Source organism: Lithobates pipiens, unplaced genomic scaffold (genome assembly GCF_037356315.1).
Source record: "Lithobates pipiens isolate NorthernLeopardFrog02 unplaced genomic scaffold, aLitPip1_a1.2 Scaffold_23, whole genome shotgun sequence".
NCBI lineage: Eukaryota > Metazoa > Chordata > Amphibia > Anura > Ranidae > Lithobates > Lithobates pipiens.
The window spans coordinates 281,202,794-281,223,415 of NW_027507785.1; the positions used below are offsets into that span (position 1 = coordinate 281,202,794).

At 44.9% G+C, this 20,622-nt stretch overlaps 1 protein-coding gene across 2 annotated transcripts in view; it reads right to left on the reverse strand.

The window, feature by feature from the left end:
- The window catches only part of OSBPL9 (oxysterol binding protein like 9), a 220,780-nt gene extending 203,702 nt beyond the window's left edge, over nt 1-17,078 (reverse strand). For both annotated transcript variants that reach the window (XM_077450243.1, XM_077450242.1), the window contains exon 1: nt 16,917-17,078. In XM_077450243.1, coding sequence (XP_077306369.1) covers nt 16,917-17,027 — 111 coding nt within the window. In that variant the 5' untranslated portion in view covers nt 17,028-17,078. The remainder of the gene's footprint in view (nt 1-16,916) is intronic.
- Nucleotides 17,079-20,622: the final 3,544 nt, after the last annotated feature.

Genomic DNA, 20,622 nt, shown 5'->3' on the forward strand with positions numbered 1-20,622 from the left:
ATTTTAAACACATGAAATAATGTTAGAATACATTTAAATTTTTTCAATTATATACACCCTATGCGTAATGATGTTTTTTTTCTAAAAATAAAAAAATAAAAATAAAATTGTCCTAAAAGATAATACATTTTTTGTCCTTCTCTGCAATTTTTTTTTTGAAGGGACCCCGGTGTGTGGAAAAGGGGTTAGCCAATAACAAACGCCAGTTTTTAATGCACTTTGAGGATTTCCACTTGGATTTTGGATATATTTGAGATGCATGCTCTTGGATAAGAATGTATGATAAATGTGTTTTTTTTTGTTAACGAATAAAATATTTCTTTTGATAACATTTTATTTATAGTACACTGGATGCCACATCGAAAGTCTCCTGAAAAAGCTCAAATGAGCGAAACATGTTGAGAAAGTGGTATTATTTATGTATTGAGTTTTTGTAAACAATTTATACTTGTCTATTAAAAAAATAGATTTTTTTTTTAAATAATTGTTTGTAATAATAATTTTTTTCTCATTTCATCCAAAATTGGAAATTGTCAAATTTCTAAACCTTCTCATTAACACCATTAAAGTCTCGAGGTCCATTGCCTCAAGCCCCCCATTGTCTTTAAGTCTAAACATTGTAACAATTTGTCAATGGAGACGACCTATGTAACTGGTTTAAAAAAAATAAAAATAAAATGCAGCATAGGTGAGCTTAGAACATTGATTTCCTCCTGTCAGGATCAACCATGTTTATAAGAAACCAGTGTGCATGAGGCCCAAGGCTTCATGTACACGGAACGTTGTACAACCTCTCCTGAATGATTTAACTTGACAGATAGTAACCAATGTTTAAAAATGTTTTTTTTATTTTTATTTTTTTTAAACAAAGACACCACAACAACACAGTAGTTCGCGAAAAAACGCCTGTAAACAAAAAAACGTGAGTTACCACGTTTACAAGCTGTTACAGGCATTTGGCGTTTCAAATGCCTCCGAACATCCTTCCTGAACACTTTTTTTTTTGGCATTCCAAAAAAATTCTTCTAAACACAACTGCCTAGAAACATCTATAAAAACGACCCTGTGTACATGTACTGATAAGATAACAGGAGAGTTCAGGGCGTCTGAAAAAAAACAAACAAAATTAAAAAAAAAAAAAAAAAAAAAAAAAAAAACGCACAACTGCTCCTAAACATTCGTTTACCAGCAGCAGTGTGCACGAAGCCTAAATTTCACAAGAATTTTTAAGGCTGCTCCTTGTTCTCTGCACACTTACAGTGTTATCTCAAAGAGTCTGTCCCTCCTAGTTCTATAGAAGGATTAGTCTTTATGCTGCACAGATCTGAAACTGGGAGTGGATGGTAGTTTAGAAAGCGAATATCATTTTTGGTGGAAATCTCTCCCTCTTCCTTACCTAGGGAGGCTCCTGAGATACAGGTCACAAATCCCAGGAGGCTACAGGACAAGTCTCCCTGCAAGCGGTAATATTGTGAATGTGCAGTAAAAAGTCCTCAGAAGAAATGGGTTCGTAGAGAAAGCACTGGACTTTTGGGTTAGTGTGCGTGTTTAAGGCTCCGTTCACATCTAGGTGTTCCGGACCATAGGCAGATTCACTGCGTTCCCAAATAGCAGCAAAATTGAGGGACGCACTTGTGATCCCCATTACTTCCAATGGCACCCCGATCGCAATGTGATTGATAGCCGACAAATCGCGGTAAAATCACGCAAACAGAATTGCGGGTTGCCCAAGAGAAGTTACGGAACTTTTTTTGGGTGAAAGGGGATTGTGTTTGCGCAATTTTATCACAATTCCTAGGGAGACGTCACGATCAGGAGTGCCATTGTAAGAGATGGGAATCATAAGCGCATTCCGTGACTTGCGGTGATTGGTCATCGCGGGCAAAATCACGCCAATTCTGCCTGCACCCCAGGACGCCTAGATGTGAACGAAGCCTAAATATTTTGAGCCGCTCTTTTTTTTTCCCCCCCAGTTGTCTTCCAGGACAGCCCCTGAGAGATGGAGTCCCTCCCATCGTTATCGGAAACACATTGCCAATCAGTTCAAGAGGCGGACCGTCAGGTCCCTGGTCAGTCATTTGTGTTTCCTCCGTCGGAGGAACATGTTGCCAGGAACCAGGAGGAGGACTACATCTCTCAGGGGCTGCCTGAAGAGGGTGAACCTGCACTGGGGGACTGGGTCCTGTCAGGCAGGTTCTCTGCTAGTCCGTTTTTTATTTTTTAGGACTCGAGTACTGTCCAGCATTGTAGGAGCCGACCCGCTCCCTTCCTCTCTCCAGTGCCAAGATGGCCAGCGTCAGGGTGATGCTAGTTCCCCCTGAGAGCAGTGCGGCAGCCTGTGTTCTCCTCTGCTCTCTGCGCTGATAGCGGTGGGGGTCGGTGACACCGTCGCGTCATTTCCGGCGGAACTGCGTCATCCCTGTGTGCCGAGACTTCCGGTTCCGGGTCTCTGAAGGCACAGGGAGGAAGAGGAAAGCCCACGCTGTGCCTGTACGATCCCGCCAGCGTCCAGCTGCACCGGACTAGCAGCGGGAAACGGATCTCAAGGGGGACCATGGAGGCTAATCCCCAGGACGCTCCGGTCCGGTGGAGGCAGGCACCAGTCAAAACCAGGTAGGCTGCTGGGCATGTCATTACACTGATGGTTGGTGGTAGTGTTAAGGCTGGGACTTGTAGTACACCAGGGCGGTGTTCACTTTACAGGTCGGGTGATTGTATCTGGTGGTGGTACAGCACAGGTGTTCCCTAGCATATTAAGTCTAATTACTAAGGATGCCCTCTTTTCTGTTTCAGACTAAGGAAGCCCCAAGGGAAGATAAATCTGGCCGCAAAAAATGTCCAGACTGTGGAAATAGGTTATCTTCGGGTTCTGGTAAAGCCTTATGCAAGCAGTGTATTGCAGGCATTCTTAAAACAGAGGCAGATTCTCCCCTGGCTAAGCTCCTTGGCTCCTTTAAAGAGGAAATGGCTTCAACTTTTAAATCCCTTTGTGATTTGATTACGGACGTACGTTAAGCTGTTTCCACCACTAAGGCAACCACAATCTCCTCCTCACCATGCCTTACGACACCTAGTTCAGGGGAGCCCCGTATAGTCAGGGAGCATAGCCCTGCGTTAGTTAGTCCTGAATCCTCTGGCGTTGATTCGGATCAGGCTGTAGCTAACAAAGGCGCAAAGTATAAGCTTTCTCTTGAGGAGGTAGAGGAGCTTTTGAGCGCCATTTATGATACGCTGGAAATTGATGAAAAAGACTCAATTATCCAGGCATGATTTAATGTATGAGGCTCTGGGGAAGAGGAAGGTGAAGGTTTTTCCCATACATAAGGTACTTTCTGATCTGGTTCTTAAGGAGTGGTCTGAACCAGACAAAAAAGTCTTCTTTCCCAATTCCTTAAAAAGAAGGTTCCCTTTTGACGAGAGCCCAGAGGCGGTCTGGAATAAGAATCTAAAACTAGACACACCTCTTTTCAAGGTCTCTAAACAATCTGACTTAGCCTTCGAAGACATGGGTCACCTAAAGGATCCAATGGATAGAAGGACAGATGTGGTCCTAAAGAGGACCATCTTGTGTGGCTAGAAATTTGGAGTTCTGGCTATCACAGCTGCAAGAGCATCTAAAAGCAGGCACTCCTAGGGCTGAGCTATTAAAGACCTTCCCTATGCTCTTTAAGGCCATGAGTTTTATCTCTGATGCCTCCACTGATTCAGTGAAATTTACGGCTAAAACAGCCGCACTTTCAGTGGCAGCTAGGGGAGCGGTATGGATGAAGACATGGGGTGGTGACACGGCATCCAAATCTCGCTTGTGTAGTATCCCATTTACAGGGGGATTTGGTCTTTGGCCCTGAATGCGATACTGCCTTAGAAAGGACGGCAGACAGGAAGAAGACTTTTCCCATCAAAAAGAAAAATTTTCAAAGAAAATTTTTTCGTCCCTTTAAGGAACCCGCCAAAGGGGAGGAGTTCAAGCCTAAAAAGCACTGGACAGGTCAAAAAGGGAAGGGAAAAGGGGGCTTACTTTTTAGCCGCCCCAGTCAGGTCCCTAAGCCCCAGTGACGTCAGGCTCCCTGTGGGGGGGAAGGTTATCAAGCTTTCTTCCGCAATGGGAGAAGATAACCTCAAACAAGTTTGTTTTAAACATAATAAAGAAAGGGTATGCGCTAGAGTTTCACAGCTGCCCACCCTCAAAATTTCTTGTAACAAAGCTCCCGAGCCATTCAGAGAAGGCCAGGGCTTTACCTTTGTTGATAGGGGAAATGGTAGCTCAAGAGGTGTTGACACCAGTCCCTGTTCAGGAGCAGGGGGACGGTTTTTACTCTCATATATTTGTGGTAAAAAAGCCGTCCGGGAAGTTCACACTGATTATGAACCTCCGCCCTCTGAATCTCTCCATCCGGTACAAGAAGTTTCGGATGGAGTCTATCTATTCGATAAGGAATCTCCTCCAAGAAGGGGTATTTATGGCTACCCTGGATTTAAGGGACGCCTATCTGCATATACCTATAAGGAAGGAATGCCAGAAATTTCTTCGCATGGCTATTCAGATAGATGCAAAGATTTATCATTTTCAGTGCAGAGCTCTTCCTTTCGGACTGTCAGCCTCCCCAAGAATCTTTACCAAAGTTCTCGGGGAAACACTAGTTCCGTTAAGGCTTCAGTCGGTCTCGATCATTCCATATCTAGACGACTTATTACTGACGGCCCACTCGGAGAAAAGCTCTCTCAGGACTTACAGTTAACACAGCTCAGTCTAGGACAGCTGGGATGGATTATCAATCAGGAAAAGTTCCTACTCAGTTCCTACTCAGGAAATCCTATACCTAGGCTACAAAGTCAGCTCAGTGGAGCAAACGATAGTTCTGCCGGAGGAAAAGATTTTGAACCTGTGGTGCAGAATCTCTTTTCTCCAAACCTCTTCCAAGTGCACAGTAAGAGAGATCATGTCAGTGCTAGGCCTTATGACAGCAGCCATTCCAGCTGTGCAATGGGCCAGGTTCCATCAAAGAGACCTCCAGGGTTTCTTGCTAGATCACTTGAAGGGCAAGGAGTTGGAGGAAGAGGTATCGATTCCCAGAAGAATAAAAGCAGTCCCTCTGGTGGTGGAAGGACATAGGGAACCTAAACAAGGGGGTTCTCTGGGTCTTGCCTATCACCTCTACTCTGACCACAGATGCGAGCAGTTGGGGTTGGGGAGCTCATCTCAACTCAGACTGGGCCCAGGGCCAGTGGACTCCGGAGGAGAGGCTCCTCTCCTCCAATTGGAAGGAGTTAGCGGCAATCCTCAGGGCTATGTTGGCCTTCCAGACCTTGCTACAGGGTCATCATCTACAGGTCCGCTCAGACAATATGACGGCTGTAGCGTATCTAAACAAGGAGGTACCAGAAGTCCTCGTTTGATATCAGTGGCCGGACACATTTTTCAGTGGGCAGAGTCCAATCTAAAATCCATTTCTGGGATTCATTTGAAGGGGGAGATGAACTGCACTGCGGACTTCTTGAGTCGACAAGTTTCGAATCAAGAATGGTCGCTACATCCAGAAGTTTTCAATCTGATAGTAACTCACTGGGGAAGGCCAGTAGTGGATCTTTTTGCAAACAGGTTGAATGCAAAAGTCCCAAATTTTTGCTCTCTATGCCCAGGGGATCGTCCCTTGGCAGTAGATGCTTTACAAACTCCATGGTCTTTCAGCCTGGCATACGCGTTTCCACCTCTCCACCTTATCCCGAGGGATCTCCTTTCGAACCTATATCAGAGTCCTCGCTAAGATTGGTCACGGTCAAGACAGTCCTGTTGGTAGCAATCACTTCAGCCCGCCGGGTTAGTGAGATGCAAGCTTTTTCTATAAGAGAACCGGTCCTACATTTCTTGGAAGAGGGATTCTAAAAACAGACCCTGGGTTCTTGCCAAAAGTAGCATCTAAATTTCACAGGTCGCAGGACATCGTCCTTCCTTCTGTCAGAATGCGTCAAGAAGGAGGAAACTTTTCATTTGTTGGATGTTAAACGTTGTATTTTAGAATACCTTAAGGTAACAAGTCCATTTAGAATCTCAGATTCCCTCTTCGTCCTTTTTTCAGGTCAACGCAAACGACAGAAGGCCTCAAAAGCCACCATAGCTAGGTTGATCAGGTTAGCTATTACAGAGGGTTATAGAGCAATGAACAAGGACCCTCCTGGGGGTGTTAGGGCCCATTCCACAAGGGCTGGTGCTACCCCGGAGCAAATTTGTAAACCAGCCACGTGGTCAAGCTTTTCCACCCTTACAAAACATTATCGACTGGATCTAATGTCCAGTCAGGATCAGGCTTTTGGGAGGAAAGTCCTCCAGGCCGTGGTCCCACCCTAATCTGGTGAGTACTTGGGGATCCTCTCAGGGGCTGTCCTGGAAGACAACTGGGGAAAACTGGAGTTAGTACTCTCCGGTAACTCCTTTTCCAGTGGTCTTCCAGGACAGCACAATCCCACCCTTTATTTTATTTTTTTTCACAAGCTTAATACAATAATGATATTGTTTGTTGTGGTTATGTTGTTGTTTCTTACAGTTCCATCCTTCGGTTCTTGGTAAACAACTGACCAGGGACCTGAAGGTCCGCCTTTTGAACTGGTTGGCAATGTGTTTCCGATAACGATGGGAGGGACTCCATCTCTCAGGGGCTGTCCTGGAAGACCACTGGAAAAGGAGGAGTTAACGGTGAGTACTAACTCCAGTTTTTCCCCCATAGCCGAGTGATATCCCTCTAATATGCAATTAAGAACCCAGTCTATCCAGCCAGTTCCATTGGCAAAACCACAAAAGTTAGTCACCAGCTGTCATTCTAAGGAGCATTGGCTACCTGGATCCTGGGATTTGTCCAGCCCTATTTTAGGGCTCATACATTTGGATGTAAAAATACAGATGTGTATGGAGGATCTGGACAAAATGTGGTATGCAGTGCCAGCGTTACTTACACACGTATACGAGATGCATTTGGGCAGTTCTTCAGAGAAATAAATTAAAAAAAAAAAAAAAAAATTATTCATTCAGAATGACTGAAGCCTAGGTCATTAGTATGCGTATGTATGATCTGGTCCTTAGATTGCAGCTCCTTTGGGGCAGGGACTGATGTCAATATATAGCCTTGAATTTTAAGCCAAAACCATTCATGCATGCTAGAGTAATAAAGTGGTGGAGATTGATTTGGACTTTAACGAAGCCATGGCCTGGTAAGGTATTTCCATCCCTATTGAATTTAAAAAGGGGAGAAGCCAAGTGGAGTTGGGATTTTACATGAAGCATGTGGTAGCAAAGGAATATAGTGGTGAACAATTAGGAATTGTATTAATTATTACAGTTATGTATACAAAGAATGCTGGTATCAATGGTAAGCAGGGTGATAGCAAGGCAAGGCAATAACATTAATATCACAAAGAAAAGAACAATAAAAGTCTAAGGTTCACCAAAACAAGACATAATAAAAACATATTCAAGATAATGCCTACAGGACCAATAGGCTCTTGTGCCTGTAGGGATAATGCATAATAGAGTGAAGATCTGGGTACATTGATATATCTGGGTATATCAATCTCAATCTGTAGGCATGCTCACATGATTTCAATGTTTATTTAGCTATTAAGTCTTACCTGAATTATGGCTTGTCTTATCTTTACAATTTTGGCCTTTGGTCCTGTTTCAATTTGAATGCGATGTGAAAAGATTTGCTCTTCTAGATGTGTGACCAATATTACCACCTGATTGATTAATTGCCAGATTCAACCAACACAGTATAAAAACAAGGCCTTCTTTACGAGGGAACACATACAGGGGTTCTTCCAAAGAAGTGGGGTTCTTTAAATAAGTGGCACTTCTGCTCTTGCACAAAGCACCCCACAGCAGACTGCAGGTGACCTAATTATCTCTCCTTCCTTTCTGAAACATGCACTCTTTACTTCTCCTCCTTTTCACAATTGCAGCCTCTCTCCTCAAACTCCCTTTTCTTCACCCCCCCTGCTCCACCCCACAATCTGTATATATCGCCATCACTTCTCCCCTCTCCTTACTACTGCACTCATCACCTCTTTCCAACTCTAAACCCACTTGCTAACAAACACCCCAGGGTACTGAAGCATGTCCCCTCATACAAATCCTACTCTCAAATTACCTCCCTTACTTTTCTACTTCTGCTAACCGCTGGAGATATTTCCCCTAACCCTGGGCCTCCCTTATTTAACTGTACCCAACACACCCATCACCCTACACCCTCTGGCAGTCGCAATCTATGCAATATAGTCTCGATTCCTCTTCTTCCCAAAACCAGCTTCACCCTCTCCTGCGCCCTCTGGAGCGCTCGCTCTGTCTGCAACAAACTCACGGCTGTTCATGACCTCTTTGTCACTAATTCCTTTAATCTACTTGCTCTCACTGAAACCTGGCTTCATGAATCTGATACTCCTTCTCCTGCTTCCCTCTCCCAGGGTGGCCTTCACTGGACTCACTCGCCCTAGGCCTAATGGACGCAAGGGAGGTGGAGTGGGACTCCTCCTATTCCCCCCAATGCACCTTCCAGGTTATTCACTCCCCTCCCTCTCTTTCACTCTCATCATTTGAAGCTCATTATATTCGTCTATTCTCTCCTACTTCCCTAAGAATTGCTGTGATCTACCGGCCCCCTGGACCATTATCAACTTTCCTTGATGAGTTCTCTGCCTGGCTACCCTACTTTCTGTCTTCAGAAATTCCCAAAATCCTTCTCAGTGATTTCAACATCCCTGCTAATACAAACACTCCTGCTACTTCTAAACTTCTTAGTCTAACCTCTTCATTTGACCTGAAGCAATGGGTACAGGCTTCTACTCCTTCTGATGGCAACACCCTTGACCTTGTATTTCTCCTACCTTTGCACTCCATGCAACTTCTCAAATAATCCTCTCCTCTTTCCGACCATCACCTTATTAGTTTCTCTCTCTCCCTGTCTTCCAACACCTTTCCCTCCAATCGCCTAACCATCACCCATAGAAACTTTCGCAACTTCCAACTCTTCTCTCCTCTATTCTGCTGCTGACCACCTCTGACAAAATCTCTCCCCTGTCCTGCCCCAACCAAGCCACTTCCATCTACAATAAAACCCTGTCCTGCACCCTGGACAAGCTCGCTCCAATCACTACACGCAGAATCAGACCTCGACCCGTACAACCCTCGCAAACAGATGACACTAGAATTCTCAAAAAACGTAGTCACGCTCTTGAGCGTCTGTGGCACAAGACCAAGTCTCTCAAAGACTTCAACCAATACAAACCTGCCCTCCAAAAATACTACTCTTTCCTCCACACTGCCAAGCAAACCTACTTTACAACTCTAATGCCGCGTACACACGAGCGGACTTTTCAACATCCAAAGTCCGAAGGACTGAGTCCGTCAGACTATCCGATCGTGTGTGGGCTGCAACGGACTTTTGACTCGCCAAAGTCCGAAGGACTTTAGAATATGGAACATGCTTCAAATTTTCCCGAAGGAACTCCGCCGGACCCGGTCCCCTTCGAAAACTCCACTCGTGTGTATGCTACTCCGACGGACTAAAACCGACGCTAGGGCAGCTATTGGCTACTGGCTATGAACTTCCTTATTCGAGCCGAGTCGTACGTCATCACGTTCGAATCCGTCGGAGTTTAGTGTGATCGTGTGTGGCCAAGTCCGCTCGGCCGAAAAGTCTGTCAGAACTCCGTCGGAATTCCAGCAGAACTCCGACGGAACTCCTTCGGAAGTCTGTCGGACATAAGTCCTCTCGTGTGTACGGGGCTTTATTAACACCTTCTCGTCCAGTCCCCGTAAACTTTTCTCTACGTTCAACTCTCTACTCCGTCCTCCGCCGCCTCCACCCACTGACTCACTCACTGCCCAGGAGATTGCTAATCACTTCAAAAACAAGATTGATACAATCCGTGATGAAATCTCCACTCTACAGGTATCTCCCCCAGTTAAGACCCCACTACAACAGGTACTCTCAACGCTCCCCCTTATTCAAAACTGCTACTACAGACGAAGTTGCTAAACTCCTTTCTAATGCCCACCTAACCACCTGCCCCCTGGATCCTATTCCCTCTCAAACACTACGGTCGCCATCTGACTCTATACTACACTCTCTAACCCACATCTTCAATCTCTCCCTCACCTCTGGCATTTTCCCCAATGCTCTAAAACATGCACTGGTCACCCCCATACTTAAAAAGCCATCCTTGGACCCTACCAATCCTAACAACCTACGCCCTATCTCCTTGCTCCCATTTTCCTCTAAACTCCTTGAGCGCCTGGTTTACAACCGAGTGACTACCTCATCAAAAACAACCTTCTTGATCCCCTTCAATCTAGATTTTCGTCCTCAACACTCCACAGAAACTGCTCTTTTAAAACTCACAAATGACCTACTAACTGCAAAACCCAACGGACACTATTCTGTACTCCTACTTCTGGACCTTTCAGCTGCCTTTGACACGGTTGACCACCCTCTCCTCAAAAAAAACGTTACTCCCTTGGTCTCCGTGACTGTGCTCTTCAGTGGCTATCATCCTATCTATCCCAACGCACCTTCAGTGTCACTTATAATTCTACTTCCTCCACTCCTCTTCCCTTCTCTGTCGGAGTCGCCCAAGGTTCTGTACTTAGACCTCTTATTTTCAATCTACACCTCTTCCCTGGGTCAGCTGATAGCCTCTCATCGCTTTCAATATCATTTCTACGCTGACGACACTCAAATCTATCTCTCCACCCCTCAACTCACTCAGTCTCCACACGCATCACCAACTTACTAACAGATATATCTTCCTTAACCACTTCAGCCCCAGACCAATTTTCAGCCTAAGGACCAGAGGTCTTTTTACAATTTCGCACTGCACTGCTTTAACTGGTAATTGTGCGGTCATGCAATGTTGTACCCAAACGAAATTTGCGTCCTTTTCTTCCCACAAATAGAGCTTTCTTTTGATGGGATTTGATTGCCTCTGCAATTTTTATTTTTTGCGATATAAATGGAAAAAGACCAAAAATTTTGAGAAAAGATATTTTCTACTTTTTGTTATAAGAAAAATCGAATAAACTCAATTTTAGTCATACATTTAGGGCAAAATTTATTCAGCCACATGTCTTTAGTAAAAAAAATGCCAATAAGCGTATATTTATTGGTTTGCGCAAAAGTTATAGCGTCTACAAACTAGAGTACATTTTCTGGAATTTACACAGCTTTTAATTTACGACTGCCCATCTCATTTCTTGAGGTGCTAAAATGGCAGGGCAGTACAAACCCCCCCAAAATGACCCCATTTTGGAAAGTAGACACCCCAAGGAAATTGCTGAGGGGCATGTTGAGCCCATTGAATATTTTTTTTTTGTCCCAAGCGATTGAATAATGACACAAAAAAAAAAAAAAAAGTTTACAAAAAGTTGTCACTAAACGATATATTGCTCACACATGCCATAGTTATATGTGGAATTGCACCCCAAAATATATTCTGCTGCTTCTCCTGAGTACGAGGATACCACATATGTGGGACTTTTTGGGAGTCTAGCCGCGTACGGCACCCTGAAATCCAATCACTGCCTTCAGGATTTCTAAGGGTGCAAATTTTTGATTTCACTCCTCACTACCTATCACAGTTTTGAAGGCCATAAAATGCCAAAATAGCACAAAACCCCATTTTGGAAAGTAGACACCCCAAGCTATTTACCGAGAGGCATGTTGAGTCCAGGAAATATTTTATATTTTGCCACAAGTTGCGGGAATATTAAAAAAAATTTTTTTTTTTGCACAAAGTTGTCACTAAATGATATATTGCTCACAAATGCTATGGGCAGAAGTCAAATTACACCCCAAAATAAATTCTGCTGCTTCTCCCGAGTACGGGAATACCACATGTGGGGGACTTTTTGGGAGCCTAGCCATGTACGGGACCCCGAAAACCAAGCACTGCCTTCCGGATTTAAATATAAAAACGCTACCAAAAAAAAAAACTGTTAGCGATCGCAGTTATCAGGCCTGACTCTGCGAACGCTGCAGTTACTTTCACTTCTCCTCGTAGTCCGGTCAATAAGACCGCCCCGAGGAGAATGACATCACTTCCTCCCTGCCTGTGTTTACTATACACAGAGGGAGGAAGCTTCTCATTCGCCAGGAGCGATCGAGAGGGGATGGCCAGAAACCAACGGCCATCCCCTCATCCCGGATCGCTCCTGCAGCGAAACGGACCGCCGCATCCAGCGGGAGGGGGTCCGATCGGACCCCCCACCCGCTGGAAGGCAAGCACGTACATGTACGTGCTTGTGCCTGTACATGCCATTGTGATGACGTACAATGGCATGTGGCGGTCCTTAAGTGGTTAAACTCAACTTGTCCAAAACCGAACTTATAATATTTCCTCCCCCACGTGCCTCTTCCCCCGACTTCTCTGTCAAGAGTAATGGCACAACCATCCATCCATCCCCACATGTCAGGGTGCTAGGTGTTATCCTGGACTCTGAACTCTCCTTTCAGCCCCACATCCAATCACTTTCCAAAGCTTGCCGCCTCAACATCTCTAAACGACGTCCCTTTCTAACCAATGAAACCACAAAGCTCCTGATTCACTCCCTGGTTATCTCTCGCCTTGACTACTGCAACTCTCTCCTCATTGGTTCACCTTTAAATAGACTATCCCCCCTTCAGTCCATCATGAATGCTGCTGCCAGACTCATACACTTTAAGAACCGCACAGTGTCTGCTACCCCTCTCTGCCAATCCCTCCATTGGTTGCCACTTGCCCAACAAATTAAATTCAAAATACTAACACTTACTTACAAAGCCATCCACAACTCTGCCCCCAGCTACATCACTAGCCTAGTCTCAAAATACCAACCTAATCGCCCACTTCGTTCCTCCCAAGACCTCCTGCTCTAGTCCCCTCATCACCTCCTCCCATATCCGCCTCCAGGACTTCCCGAGCCTCGCCCATCCTCTGGAACTCACTACCCCAATCTGTCAGACTGTCTCCAAATGTATCCACTTTTAAGCGATCCCTGAAAACTTTCCTCTTCAGAGAAGCCTATCCTGCCTCCATCTAACAACTTCACTATTGTCTCCATTAGCTCATCCCCCACAGCTATTACCCTTTTGTATAACTTGACCCTCAATCCTAGATTGTAAGCTCTAACGAGCAGGGCCCTCTGATTCCCCTTGTCTTGAATTGTATTGTATTGTATTGTATTGTAATGTCTACCCCAATGTTGTAAAGCGCTGCGTAAACTGTTGGCGCTATATAAATCCTGTATAATAATAATAATATTTGATAGAGCATGGCATTTGATAGCTCTACGCATTTCGTGGCCTTTAAGCCACTCGTCAGGAGCAAAGCACGTGATGAATCTATAATAAAATGGTTGTAGATGAATAGTCAAAAATAAAAAATGAAAAGATAAACATAAATGAAGGGCATGAACTGGGGTAGGGTAAAGAGAACCTCACACCAAGTACATGCTTACTTACTCATGCTAGAGTAAGTTGCCAGTTTGGCCTGGTACACATCTGTGCAATTTTTAGTGCATTTTCAGTTTTGCACAATCACACTACAGTCCATTTAACATGGTTTCCTATGGGTCACGTTCACATCTGTGCATTTTATGGACAGGGCCCAGGGACTTTGTTTTTTGGTTCCATGGAACTTCAATAGATCAAAAATGTGTATTGAAAAAACACAAAATGCACCTGGAATATGCAAACTGCAACCTGCATAGGTGTGAATCAGGCCTCAAAGTAATTGTGCATATGCACTAGATCGGGAATAGGCAACCTTTCAGGAGGTTGAGAACTACCTGGACAACATGGAGGAAATCAAAGAGCCCTGGGTAAGAAGGGTGGAAACACCCTATAAAAAAAGAAAACAGACCATCAAGCCCCCCAATAAAAAAAAAATAAATAATAATAAAAACAACACACACACACACAGCATCTCCTGTGCCCCCTCCCTACCACCACTCACAGTAGTATCCCTGCAAAGCCTCAGCTACATACAGTTGAAGACTAGTGATATGCCAAAATAAAAATTTAGGTGAAGAAAACCAAAAATTCAGGATGCACTTGGCTGAAAAGGAAATTGAGTTTTTAAAAATGGATAAAAAATATATATATATAAAATTAGATATAGCTAGATAGTAGAGGGACCCTTCACGGTTAAAGACAGACACAATAACCACACATGCACATAAGGAGCCACCAGACACAGCCATGCATGCATACCATTGGCACTGATTCTAGGGGCCACCAACATTCCGGGAGACCAGTAATTCACAAAGCAATAGGAATATATTCAGAAAGTAATTGTGATTGACCTTCCAGCACCCAGCTTGGGTGCCTCTGTCAAGATACAGCATCCTCCAGTCTGGAACAAGGAATTATAGCTGAATATTGCACCCAAGATCTAGACAACACTAGCTTAAAGAGGAGGTCCGCCCACCCCTGCAAAAATTAAAAAGGCAGCAGTAAGGATAAACTCAGGCATGTTCGTGAACAGCATGTGCAGAGCCCACCAGGAAGCCGGCACTGCGGAGTGCTAAACGCAAGCAGTGAGACATTGCCCTGATGCGTGGCTGCAGAGATCGGGAAATGTCTTGCTGCCTGATTAGCACTGTGCAGTGCTGACTTCCTGGCGGGCTTTGCACATGCCATTTGCGAACATGCCTGAGCTCATCCTTAGCCAGCAGCTACATATACTGCAGCTCTTGACTTTTCATAAAAGCACACTTACCTGTCTTGGAGTCCAGCAATGTCGGTACAACAGCTGATGTTTCAATCAGTGGTTGGGTGCTGCCATCCCCATTATGGGTAAGGGAACCCAGCGGTGTAGCAGTACGACTTCACGCCGGGTCCCTACTTGGACAAGGCAATGCTGCGATCTCCTACTGGCCCGGCGGTGGAGGGAGGAGGAGGGAGCCAAGCTGCTGAAGTAATGAGTCAAGGCCTAGACTCTTGGAACTGGGGACAGGATACCTGTCAAAGAAAGCGCCAAAATGTGGCACCGGGGGAGACAAATGAGCGGAAGTTCTCCTTTTGGGTGGAACTCCGCTTTGGATGCAAACTGGAACTAACTTTATTGTAAATTCAAACAGAATATACAACACACAAGATCAGGTAAGAACCTGATCACATTACCCTGAACAATGCAAACTCTAAACAGTAGTCTCATTAGCACATCTTGAACAGCCAAGAGCGTCTAATTAACAACTAGTCACCTACACAAGCCTAGATGACTTTAGGTCAGTGCCCATCCAGACAATGCTTTGATTAGACTGAATTCATACCTAAATCGCATGCGGCCCACAGCAGGGGCCCAGTGCGTCCCTGTTCTGTTTCTGGTCCAAATTTTTGACTAAATTTGGGCCTGAAACAAAACCAGACACGCACAGGACATTTGTGCAATTTGCTCCTCAGCCACAACAGAGAGGTGGGAACGGGCTCCATTGAGAGCCGGCCACACTCTCCTGTCATGCCAATTGGATGCGGAGAAACCTACATCCAATTCACATCAGTGTGAACTCAGCCTTAGGTCAGGGATGCCACCTCAATGTTCCCATAGTATGAAAAAGTGGAATTATTTATCTTCATAGATGTCTTCAGGAATTTTGTGATAAATATTTCTGTCCCAATTGGAGGAGCTTCTCCAACCGGGTCTGCAGGAGGGCCGCCACATTTCCTCTGACCATGAGCCTGTAGAAGAATATTATTACACCTTTCCATAGACTCCAGAAGGGAAGTCTACTTCAGAGAATTAATCCAAGCCTCGCTCCCAGTACTCATTATGTTGTTGTCCACCATTATAGAATGATCCGCTCTCTCCGTGGGATCATAGGCTGAACTGAACTCTTTACCAACCTCTGACCAGGAGAAGCAGACGAAACCCCGGTCTCCTCCGTGGGTCATAATCGGTAGGTAGGAGGCTCGTCCCTAGTCCCCTCCCTGTTTGGTCTGTCACAGTAATCTCTTTATCTAATCAAACTGTAAATTTAGAAATGCGTCCTGTGAAGAGTGATCTGCATTCAGATTGTTTTTCAGAGGCAACTGAGAAGAGGGAATGCGACAACTCCTCACTGCCTGTTCTTACACCAATTTTGCCAAAAAGTGCTTTGCAGCCAATTGCAGGACGTTTACAGCGCTTTCCCATTCACTTGAGTGTTGGATACGTTTCACCGCGGCTGTGATGTAAAGCACCCTCCAATCACACATCTGAACTTAGCCTAAGGCTATTAAAAAAAAAAAAAAAAAAAAAAGAGAGAGAGAGAGAAAGAGGGGGGCAAAAGCCCAAAGAGGGGAATTTACTAAGGCTGGAGCAGCTGCACACATCAACCAATCAGCTTCTATCTTTCATTTTTAAAGCTCAACTGAAGAAGCTGCAAGATAGAATCGAATTGGCTGCTCCAGTTTTAATATATTCCCTCCAGTGGTTACCCTGCAAAGGACAATGGATGATTTGTACCTGGAGAGAGTGGAGGTTACAATGAGGTCAGTGTACACACTTCACTGGTTTACAGAACTTTTAATGGAAAGTACACCATGTACATTTAGCCAAAGGTCTGTCCATACTAAGACACGCCCACCAGTGCCCCCTGTCCTCGGACACACACTCGGCTCCGCCCACCCGGCAGTCCAGTCACCTGACCGCTCTCTATACCCCAGGCTCAGCACTGCCACAGCTGGGCGTGTCTCCAATTTATGGGTGCGGCCAGCAGGACACAGAACACGTTGGCTAACACCCGCCCTCACGCTCATTGGCCTAGGCACAAAGGAGGCGTGCCCTAATTGGCTACTTCCTCAGCACATCTCTTCTCTGATTGGCTGGAACCGGACAACTCCGCGACTATTACTTGCCCACCTCGTAACGAGAAGAGAGTGCCCACCGCCTTGCCGCCCGCGCCTTCTACTCACCGTGTAATAGGAGAGGAGACCGGCGTTGTAGTCCAAAACGAACCAGCGATACTGCCAACCTTTCATCACGTTCGTCCATTTACTCAGCGGACCCTCCATGATAGACGCCATCTTGCAGTCGTGAAATAACAACACGCGTCTCGGACGTACGTCGCGCGTCAGCAGCACAGTGGGCGGGGCAATGATGAAAGTGGGCGCGGTTTTAGAAGCCCCGGGCGGAGTCGGTGGGCGTGGCGCGGATACCTCGCAGTGGTACAGGCCGTTGCTAGGCGATGCTCGGATGCTGTAAAGAGATGAAATGCTGAGATTGTCCGCTCACTGCAGAAGCGCGATACAAAACATTCTACTGACAACATGTGACAATAACAAAATCAATAAAGTTATTCTTATCGTCATTGTTTAACCACTTCCTGCCCAGACCAATTTTCAGCTTTCGGTGCTCTCACACTTTGAATGACAATTACTCAGTCAAGCAACACTGTACCCAAATGAATTTTTTGTCCTTTTTCTCCCACAAATAGAGCTTTCTTTTGGTGGTATTTGATCACCTCTGGGGTTTTTATTTTTTGCGCTATAAATGAAAAAAGACCGAAAATTTTGAAAAAAAAACACGTTTCTGTGACAGAATTATGCAAATTATAAATTTTTCTTCATAAATTTTGGCCACAATTTATACTGCTACATGTCTTTGGTAAAAAATAATCCAAATTAGTGGATATTATTTGGTCTTTGTGAAAGTTAGAGAGTCTACAAGCTGTGGTGCGAATCGCACAAAATTGATCACATCTGAAGTACTGGTGGCCTAGCTCGCTTCTTGTGACCCGAACAGGTCAGGAAAGTACAAATACCCCCCAAATGACCCCTTTTTGGAAAGTAGACATTCCAAGGTATTTAGTAAGAGGCATGGTGAGCTTTTTGATGTTGTAATTTTTTCCCACAATTCTTTGCAAAATTAAGATTTTTTTATTTATTTTTTTTCCACAAAATTGTCATTGTAAAAGGTTATTTCTCTCACATGGCATGTGTATACCACAAATGACACCCCCAAAAAAATTCTGCTACTCCTGAGTATTACAATACCACATGTGTGGGACTTTTTTCACAGCCTGGCCACATAGAGAGGCCCAACATGCAGGGAGCGCCATCAGGTGTTCTAGGAGCATAAATTACACATCTAACTTGTTGACTACCTATTACACTTTTGAAGGCCCTGGAGCACCAGGACAATGACACGTGACACTGATGACAGATGGCACTGATACGTGGCAATGATGACAGATGGCACTAATACGTGGCTCCGATGACAGATGGCACTAATGACAGATGGCACTGATAAGTGGCATTGATGACACGTGACACTGACAACAGATGGCACGTGACACTGACAGGTGGCACTGATGACAAATGGCACTGATACGTGGCACTGATGACAGATGGCACTAATGACAAATGGCACTGACAACAGGTGGCACTGGGGACAGATAGCACTAACAGGTGGCACTGGGGACAGATAGCACTAACAGGTGGCACTGGGGACAGATAGAACTAACAGGTGGCACCGGGGGACAGATAGCACTGGGGAGGATGGCACTGGCGGAAGGCACTTTTTTTCCTTTTTTTTTTTTTTTTTTCCACTTACGGCCGCTGCAGCCATTCATCTCTCCCTTCTCACACGCTGTCTGTGTGAGGAGGGAGAGCGGCGCTGAGATCATCTCACATTGGACACGCCGATTGCGCTGTAAACAGCCGCTGTGATTGGCCGTTTACAGCGATCTGTGTTTGCCTGTCTCCGGGGAACACGGCGAACACAAAATGTCCCCGATGCGCGCCCGCGGCAGCGCGCATTGCGGAAGTAAACACGGGGACGTCCAGGGACAGCCTCCCGGACGAGAGCGCCCTCTCTAAAGCCATCATTCGGCTATAGGGCGGACGGGAAGCGGTTAAAAAAACCGACGCTAGTTTGTGTTTGTTTTGGAAAGAGTTCCGGTTTCTGTTGGGTCTGTATTTCTGTTTGTGACTTCACTCACCAATTTAAGACCGGGCCTCTTTTTTAGATTTGTTGTTTACAACTTAAAAACTGTTTTTTTTTTTTGCTAGAAAATCACTTAGAACCCCCAAACATTATACATTTTGTTTTTTTAGCACCCTAGAGCAGTGATGGCGAACCTTGGCACCCCAGATGTTTTGGAACTACATTTCCCATGCTGCTCATGCACTCTACAGTGTAGTGGAGCATCATGGGAAATGTAGTTCCAAAACATCTTGGGTGCCAAGGTTCACCATCACTGCCCTAGAGAATAAAATGGCGTTCGTTGCAATACTTTCTGTCACATCACATTTGCACAGCAGTCTTACAAGCACGCTTTTAAAAAAAAAAAAACTAGTTTTTTCATTAAAAAAATAAGACAACAGTAAAGTTAGCCCATTTTTATTTTTTTTATATTGTGAAATGTAATGTTATGCCGAGTAAATTGATACCCAACATGTCACGCTTCAGAATTGCGCCCTTAAAAATCTCCATAGGCGACATTTAAAAAATTCTACAGGTTGCATGTTTAGTGTTACAGAGGAGGGCTAGAATTATTGTTCTCGCTCTAACGATCGCGGCGATATCTCACATGTGTGGTTTGAACACTGTTTTCATATGCCGGCGCTACTCACGTATGTGTTCGCATCTGCATGCGAGCTCGGCGGGATGGGGCACATTTACATTTTTGTTCTTATTTATTTTACCTTTTATTTTTATTTTGACACGGTTTTAAAAAAAAATTGTCACTTTTATTCCTATTACAAGGAATGTAAACATCCCTTGTAATAGAAAAAAAGGCATGACAGGACCCCTTAAATATGAGATCTGGGGTCAAAAAGACCTCAGATCTCATATTTACACAAAAATGCAATACAATAAAAAAAAATGGTCATTTAAAAAATGAAAAAAATAAAATGGCCCTTTAAGAGCTATGGGCGAAAGTGATATTTTGACGTCTCTTCCGCCCTGCAGTGTCATGGAGACAGGTGGGGGCCCATCTTCCCCTCACTCGTCTCCATGCACAGCCACAGGAAGGATCTGATCGCCTCCACCGCTGCCGACGGCTCTGGTAAGCGGCGGAGGCCACTGGATCGCTGCGGGAGGGGGGGCCTCTCCCACCACCGATAAAAGTGATCGTGTGGTGAATCTGCCACAGAGACCACTTTTATTTTGTACCGAGCCGCCGGCCGAACACGGGGTTATGGCAGCTAGCTGCTGTCATAACAATGATATCCGTCCTCAAATTAGGGGCGTACATCGGCGTGCGGCGGTCCGGAAGTGGCTAGGGAAATTTACCTTCACTTCCTGTTCTTGTGACACCTGTATAAGAAATGTCAGGACACTGGAGCAGTAAGGCACAGACATCAATAAAACATGTCAGATGTGTTGTCTGTGAATTCACAAATACTTTTTTACTCTTAAAATCTGAGTTAAAAAAAAAAAAATATTTTTTCAAACCTTTTTTGCAATTCACAAAAAATACTACTAAAATAAAGCATGAGTTATTTCATCAAAATGTGAGGTATTTTATTCATGAAATCATGTGGTATTTTATCTCATGGCGTGATATAGTGGGATGGATACAGTGGAGAAGGATTAGTACCCCTGTCAGTTTTAGTGCTAATAAAGAGGTAAAATGGTTTAAACCGTATAAATATGACAACTCACAAGCCAGTG